This window comes from Plutella xylostella, chromosome 4, assembly GCF_932276165.1.
Source record: "Plutella xylostella chromosome 4, ilPluXylo3.1, whole genome shotgun sequence".
NCBI lineage: Eukaryota > Metazoa > Arthropoda > Insecta > Lepidoptera > Plutellidae > Plutella > Plutella xylostella.
Genome location: NC_063984.1, coordinates 2,551,583 through 2,560,539, shown reverse-complemented (window position 1 = coordinate 2,560,539; position 8,957 = coordinate 2,551,583). Strand labels below are relative to the sequence as shown.

Here is an 8,957-nt window from a genome sequence, read left to right as displayed (position 1 = left end):
TGAACAAATTTAAAATTGCAATTTATTTTGAAAAGGCCAGCCTTGCAAATGCCTTTCTGAATAACTCCACGTTTCTAAAGGATTATCAATTTAAGGCCAACATTCCAGCACAAAGCACAGAAATTACTGGTATTATTAAAAATGTGCCTACCAACCTGACTAACAAAAAAATCTTCACCATGCTATCTAGTTACAAGAAGATCATATCTGTAAGGAGATTTACAAAGAGGACAAAGATTGACAACAATTTTATTCTACAGCCCCTGCAGACTGTAGCCATCACCTTCGCGACGTCAGTTCTTCCAGACTACGTCGACTTGGACGGTTGGCGGCATGATATTACAGCGTATGTTCCTCCAGTCAAGCAATGTTTCCGGTGTCTCAGGTATGGCCATTTAGCAAAGTTTTGTAAGAACTCGGAACGCTGCTCCATCTGTAAAGAAGAGCACTCTTTCAAAGTATGCACAACACCTATTGAAAAGGCAAAATGCTTCCACTGCGATGGCAATCATGTCAGTATCTCAGCACAGTGTCCAATCAAACAAAAAAAAATCCAGGAAAACAGACAGAAAGTTAAGCCACCATCATTTGCTGACATATTCAATAATGAAAGTTTCCCCCCTCTAGGTCCAAAGAAGCCTCTTGATCTTCTGTCTTTATTGAAAAGTAATGACAAGGCACTAAACCTTTTAGTGCAAAGCATCATAAAAATGATAACATTAAATAAGACCCAAGATACCCCAATATCTTCTAAAAATGTGTTAGAAGTATTGAATGATATTTGCAACCCCAGTGAAACAAAAAATATTAGTTCCAATTCACAAACAAATTAAAGATTGTACAGTGGAATGCTCAAAGTTTGCTATGTAATCGACATATTTTTACAAAATTTTTGTATGATAATAATATTGATATAGCTTTAGTTTGCGAAACATGGCTTAAGCCTACACAACGCTTAAATATTAAAGGATACTCAATAGAACGCAATGATTGTGGTAATAAACATAATGGTGTTGCCATAGTCATTCGCAGTAGTATAAAATATAATAGATTAAATACATATTATGATGACTCACTCCAAAATATAACAATTAAAATAATATATAATAATAGCTCTCTCACCTTAGTTAGTATGTACATACCAACAAATTGCATGCCATCTTTTAAAAAAAATAAGTTAGTAAATTTAATTGATTCCTTACCTAAACCATGTTTTGTATCAGGCGATTTTAATGCTCATCACACCATTTGGGGCTGTCAATCCGTCAGTGCTCGTGGAAGAGATGTCCTGGACTCTATAAATGATTGCAATTTAGTTTTATTAAATGACACTTCACCAACCACAGTAGGAACAAATAACTGGAGACCAAATGGTTTAGATTTGACAATAGTTAGTCCTTCTATAGCTCTTAATTGTAACTGGACAGTTCATGATGATCCCCTGGGAAGTTATCATCTACCCACAATGACAGATATTCTATATAATACAGTTAGCGATCCATCTTTAAACAACTTTACTTCTCAAGATTACATAAAAGAAGTAAAAAGACCAAACTTACGTCTAATAAATAGGGAAAATTACTCAAAGCTAGCCAATAATTTAATTAAAGAATTTAATGTTGATTGTTCCGATCCTTTACAGTCGTACTATGACTTCTGTACCATTTTAAATAAAGTGGTAGATCTATCTATGTTTAGAACTAAATCCCATAATGTAAATAATAAGAGTAAGCCAGCAGGAAACCATCCTAAATATCGATATTCTCCTCTTCCATGGTGGAATGAAAAGTGCGCTAATGCTGTGCAAAAAAGTAAAGAAGCATTTATTGCATTCAAACAGGATCCTAGTGAATCAAATTATATTAATTTTAAAAAGTTTCAGGCTGAGAAAAAACTAATTATTAAGTTAGAGAGAACAGATAGTTGGAATAAATATTGTTCAGACTTAAATAGATCAACTCCTATTTCAAAGATCTGGCAATCTATGCGTAAATTTAATAAATCTTACAGTAAAAATACCAAACTTCATAACAATAGTGAATCCAGGCGCGGATCCACCCATATGGGCAAGATGGGCATGCCCATCACCTAAATGACTTGCCATTATCACACCACGGGATTTTAATAATATAATTTAGTTATTTTATCTTATACTTTAGAATATATCTTGATAAGTCAAATAGTTTTTACGATAAGTAAAGTTATTAAAGTTATTTAAAAGAAAGCCTTTTTGGCAATACAACTAGAATTTCAATCAGATTACATTTTTTCAATTTCGATCCCTAAGGACGTTTGTGGAAACAGTTACCCCAATAATTACTATGCTGACTAAATATCTAACAAAATGATAGGAGTTGAGTATGTAGGAAGATTGCATGTTAAGTCGATGTATTCTTTTAAATGTGTGATAGAGGAAGGATTTCCTGTCAATTGAACCCTATAATGCCTGATCCGAAACTTAACTGAGATATTTAAGATTGTTGTTTTTTTAAAATCTAAATGTTACGTTTAAAACCAAATTTTAAAAAATTTGCGATTTTTAAAATTTGTTTTAATTTTATTGCATTATTGACACCTTAAAAACTAAATATAATAGTTAAATGTGCATTATTTGTCTTCATTTAGACCAGCTATACTCAAACTGCGGCCCGCGGGCCGCATGTGGCCCGCCGGGCCTTTATCAGTGGCCCGCGTGCCATGAAAGATAATAGAGAATATACATTGTGTGTAAAAAGTATCGGGATTATATCCATAAAACAAAAAATGATTGTTATTCATCCAAATTGGGCCGCATGTGGCCCGCCGGGCCTTTATTAGTGGCCCGCGTGCCATGAGAGATAATAGAGAATATACATTGTGTGTAAAAAGTATCGGGATTATATCCATAAAACAAAAAAATATTGTTATTCATCCAAATTAATTTTATCACCTTCAAAATTTGCTCCTTCAGAAACGATACACATACGCCAACGAATTATCCAATCATCCCAAATTTTTTTAATCGCGTAAAACTCGCGCTTATTGTCTTCTATTGATTAAAAACAGTGCCTCGAAGTGGTAATTTGAGTTTAGGAAAAAAAAGAATCTAGAGCCGTGAGCTGCAGCCATATCTGGTTAATATGGATGCTCGATGGTATTTCTTGAGTGTTAGCTAAAAAAATCATTCAATGACGATCCTTGTGCGGAAGGCGCTACGATATCGCGCCTTCCGCACAACGTGCAAAATCTTTTCTCGATTTTTTTTCCACAAATCTGGCCTTCTTCGTCGAATTTGCTGTATTAAATTCTACATAACCCGCAAATAATATTATTTTCCTACCGTTTGACTTTCTGGCAAGAATTCCGAGTGCACAACACCACCATAGTCAAAGAAAACAGTCAACATGACTTTAACTAACAATCGATAGAAGACAAAAAGGAAAATTCGCCGCGAATGCTAAACACAACTCTGGAAACAGGGTTTAATTATTTTTTTGTGATGATTGGATAATTCGTTGGCGTATGTGTACTGTGTAGGTTTCGTTTCTGAAGGAGCATACTTTGAAGGTGATAAAATAAATTTGGATGAATAACAATAATTTTTTGTTTTATTGATCTAATACCGATAATTTTCACACAGAGTAGTAGGTATATGCATGTCTTTTTTATATTATTATTCGATAGTTTACATCGCTTTATAATAGTAAAAAAAAATTGCTTGCGGCCCGCGACACCATGACTCAAACGAGTTTGTGGCCCTTATATAAAAACGGTTGAGTACCAATGATTTAGACAAATTAACTCAAAAAAGTTGAAATTTCGTTTAAAATAGGCTAGTTTTTCTAAGTTTTTGTTCTTTAATTTACAGTATAGGTACTAGGTATTGGGAGGTAGGTTCTAAAAATTTGAATTAGCGTGAAGAGTTTTGGGAAAAAGTTTTAAAGATATGTTTTTTTTTTCAAGTGGTGGCGCTAGCTCTGCCTGCGTTGAACCTGAAGTAGACAAATTTCCCACATTTTAAACACAAATTAAATTTTCTACGTCTAGTTTAGTTTTCCGATACAATACAACCTCCGAAATATTTAACATTTTGTTCAAAAAAGTTATGTAACTTGCTGTGTTACTATCAAAAAAGTAAAACCTTTTTAACAGGTGTTAAATTCAAAATTTTACACATGTATGTACAAGTGTTAATCAGCTAATTGACAGCGTTTATGTATCTTAAGTTTAACTACATTTTTTTAAGATCGCCAGCCTATTTTATTTCATGACCTGCCTTTATTTTCACGTTGGTTTTTGGCCTTTATTTAACTGTGAATTTAGTTTAGTTGTAAAGTAACTTTTACAGTTTATAATTATTTTACAATCGTTGATCATTTGAGTTTTGAGGTGGAAAAAATGTATACAGGGTGTTGCAAAAAGGGTCATTCTGTACAACTTTTGTTCTTTAAGTTTTGGAAATTCGCGTAAAAAGTCACGTGACCAACAAAGTTTCTATGAAAAAGGTTTTTTTTTGTTCAGAATGACCCCCTGAGTCACCCCCTTTCGGCTTAGTATACTTACCCTTTTTGCAACACCCTGTATAGCATGACCATAAAAATAATATATCATCACTACCAAGATACAACAAAAAACAGCTATCGCGCATCAAGGCGAGGCCAACTTTTTAGACTTGCCCATCACCTATTTTGAGACCTGGATCCGCGCCTGAGTGAATCATCTTGGATTAATAACTTCTTAAGAAAATATACACCTGATTTTGTCTCACAACCACTGCATTTAAATAATACCACAATTAACCCCACCAATAGTTACATTAATAATCCTTTCACTTTAGATGAATTAAAAGCAGCAATTAAATCACGTAGAGATACCACCTTTGGCTTAGATTGCATTTCATACAAAATGTTACAGAATATTAATACAGATAGTCTACACAAATTTTTACACATTTTAAATTTACTTTGGGATAAATCAATAATTCCTAAAGAATGGAAGCAAGATTGCTTGGTTCCAGTTCTTAAAGCAGAAAAAGACCCAAATGATGCAGATTCTTACCGACCAATAGCTTTAACATCCTGTTCAGGCAAACTCTTTGAGCAACTAATAAAACAGCGTCTTGAGTTTTATATTGAAAGTAATCATATCCTTCCAAGAAATCAATTTGGGTTTCGTCGTGGTCGATCAGCAAGAGAAAGTATAGGTCATCTCTTCCATGATATTAACACTGCCATTAACAGTAATAAACATCTTATATGTATCTTTTTTGATATTGTAGGCGCATTTAATAACATTAACCATTCAGTTTTATGTACAACTCTTTCTTCTTTGGGAATACCTGAAAAATGCGTAAGGTGGATTCATGAATTCATTAGTGGAAGGGAAGTTTACGTAAAAATTAGCTCTAATTCAATTTTTGGACCCAGATTATCTACCAAAGGCGTTTGTCAAGGTGGTATTTTGAGTCCTCTTTTGTATATACTTTATATCCATAGGCTAAATGAAATGTTAGGATCAGAAGTAAACAATTTACAGTTTGCTGATGATTTGGCTATTTATTGCAGTGGTGATAACATCTCAGACACAAGTAAAAAACTAAATTTAGCTTTAATAAAACTTCATAGTTACTTTCAATATTTAAATCTAGAAGTTAGTCCTACTAAAAGTAAAATAGTTGTATTCTCAAAGAAAAAAGTTTCAACAGTTAAGATACAGTATAATAATAATTTGATACCCATTCATCCATATGCAAAATTTCTGGGAGTAATATTTACTCATAACCTGTCTTGGTATAAATATGTCGATTGCATAGCAGAGCGAGCTCTACGTTCTACAAATATTTTGAGATCTTTGGTTGGCACTCAGTGGGGTGCCGATTCCAAGATTCTTTTAACTTTATATAAAGCCCTAGTTCGAAGTCACTTTGACTATAGTTTTTTCTGTTACTGCATTGATTCAAAATTAGTAAATAAACTTGAAAAGATTCAAAATATTAATTTAAGATTAATTTTGGGTGCCTTTAAATCAACCCCTATTAACTCAATGCAAATTGAGTGTAACTTGTGTCCATTAAATATCAGATTTAGTCATTTAAAATACAATTTTATTCTAAGATTGTTGTCTGAAACTGACAATCTTCTTCTTTCCAAACTATTGAAGTATAATTCTTATCATTTCCTATGTCATAACATCCATCAAATTTTAACATTTAAGAGTGAATATAATATTCACAATAGTACCACTTTGCCCTGCTATGGGGGAACGTATGGAAGCAAATTTTGTAGCCTTAATATTGAAATAGATAGGACACTGACTGACAAATATGCTGTTTACAATAGATTGGATGAATACAGAGACTTTAAGCAAATTTATACAGATGGCTCTAAATGTAACGATAATGTCTCTATGGCATATTATGTTCCTGCTTATAAATTGGGTCATGGCTTAAGATTACCTTCTAATGCAAGCATATATACAGCAGAAGCTCAGGGCATTTATGCAGCCTTAGAATACATAGAAGCAACTAACCTTAATTTCAAGAAATGGTTGATCATTTCGGACAGCATGAGTGTATTAATGGCTTTATCAAATCCTTCTTATAGTAGTGGCACAAATTACATCATATACAACATCAGGCAGATTTATAGCAGGCTTTGGCTCAATCAAGACAGAGAAATCCGATTTATTTGGACACCTTCACACATTGACGTTTCGGGTAATGACCTCGCTGATAAACTTGCCAGCTCCATAGTAAAAAATCCCTATATCCAACAAATACCTATTAAAAATATTAAGTTGCCAGGTTCAGACTGCAAAGTTTTAATCAAGAATATTATAAAAGACCAATGGATGACTCATTGGCATGAAACAATCCAAAGTAAAGGAAAATGGTATAGCTCTATCAACTCCGACATTACTCAACCCTGGTTCATCAAAGGAAAATTTATAAACAGAAACTTTTATTCAACTATTTGCCGTTTAAGACTTGGACATGGCAGATTCAATGAACACCTTTTTAGATTAAAAATGATACCTTCCCCAAATTGCACATACTGTAATAACGATATAATTCAATCCCTGGATCATATATTTTTTGATTGCTCTGCATTTAATCTACAAAGGATTATTCTTATTGACAATTTACTGGATTTATACAAAGAAGCCCTGGATGTCCCGCGCTCTATTCAGGATCTTCTCAAGAATACGGATACATTCTACCCCATATATGAGTATATCAAAAATACGATTGGAGTTATTTGAAAAAAATAACAAATACCGGAAAATACACAGTACCCTGATATAACGATACATAACGATAGACAAGGCTATAAGCCTTGACAATATAATACTGAAGACTTGGTTTCGACCTTATATTTACAAGAAAATTTGAAGATTACAACGAAAGACAAGGCCTTTGGCCTCGAACAAAATCACATAGAAGACAAAATTAAATAAGACCAGGCGGTATGGGATAATGCCCTTAGCCTTTTCCGTGAAAAGGAAAAAAAAATACCAAAAAAAAAAAAAAATGAGAATCTGTCATCTGTCAAAATTATGACTGTGATGATTGATGAAGAGATTACGATAAAACGATTTTAATGCTTTAATTTGATAAATAAGATGTGTGCAACATTAAAATTTCATGTGATAGCATCATTTACTAAATATGCAACAAGCCAGTAAAGGAATTACACCGTAAACATGTGAGTTTCCATGACCCACGACCTAGCTTCCTACTTGCGATGTTTATGTCTGCCATCAAGGATGAAATAGGGGTTCTATTGTTATTGTGTTAACTCTTGATTTGTGAATGTTTAGGGATAATTTCACCGGGTCAGTGGATGACCCGGTGGCGCAGCGATGGAACTCCTCGTCGATAGACTTCGGGGACATCACGATGGATCGGAACTTCGCGCTGCTAATTGTCTCACTTATATCGGCGATACTGTGGATTGTTTACATAACGTACTACAATAACCGAGTGCTGGGCTACATACTAACGAGGCTGATCAATAAATTCTACTTCCAAGATGAGAACTTCAAAATAGGTGAGTCACATACCAATCATATCATACATACTTTGTTACCTTTGTTATGATAACAGACTCAGTACTTCATTACTGTATTGATTCTAGAATATTTCGTCTATGTTTTGTGGAATACAGATCTATACTTTAACATTAAACTGATCTACTGTGCCTTACTCCTCTCTTGACCCTGTATGAATTATAGTTATAATGTATGATTTTGATTAATATGGGCATCCAAAGGCCACAATCAGTTTCCTTAGTTGGTATAATTATGCTTTTGTACCTTGTCAAACTCACAAACTGCCATACATAAAATAATCCACCATTAGTTAGTGACTAATAAGAAAACATACACACTTCTTTTTTACAGAAGTAAATTTCTAAAAAAATTTTTTATTACAGGATCATTTACACTCAATGCCCTTTCCGGCAAGATCATGTTCCGAGACATAGTGTACATAAACTATGACTACACTCTGCGGATCCAAGATGGCTACCTTATCTTCCGGTGGTGGAGATCCTATATTCCTAAAGATGTTTCTGAAGGTATGTAATAAAATATGAATTATGCAAATATTTAGAATGAAAGACAAACTTACATGACACACAACTGCTGGATGGGGGATGTGGGTTGGCAATCCTATGTAACTTACTATTGTTCTAATAAAATGAACCCAACAAGAATGAAAAGAATCAAAATTAAATACATGGAAAGTGCATTTGGTGGGCAGTAAGCATGATTAGCCTTGTCAAGACTCAGCCAATGAGTATCCATACAAAAAAAAAATGTGTTAAACATGTAAATAATCAAGCATTTATTTTATTTTTTCTTATTTTTATCAACCTAAATTTATTGTGACCCACACTACCAATCCTTAAAAGTGTTAAGCAAAGGGGTCTTCCGTCTCCCACCTATTTCTTAAACCTTTTTTTTATAATGTAACCAAA

The 8,957-nt window shown here is 33.5% G+C and overlaps 1 protein-coding gene across 1 annotated transcript in view; it reads left to right on the top strand.

Annotated features, from left to right (window-relative positions):
- The first annotated feature begins 7,526 nt into the window (after nucleotides 1–7,526).
- The window catches only part of LOC105386955 (transmembrane protein KIAA1109 homolog), a 54,742-nt gene continuing 53,311 nt past the window's right edge, over nucleotides 7,527–8,957 (top strand). Inside the window, exons 1-3 of the mRNA XM_048627695.1 lie at nucleotides 7,527–7,682; nucleotides 7,798–8,027; nucleotides 8,412–8,555. Of these exons, the coding sequence (XP_048483652.1) occupies nucleotides 7,681–7,682; nucleotides 7,798–8,027; nucleotides 8,412–8,555 (376 nt within the window). The 5' untranslated portion in view covers nucleotides 7,527–7,680. The remainder of the gene's footprint in view (nucleotides 7,683–7,797; nucleotides 8,028–8,411; nucleotides 8,556–8,957) is intronic.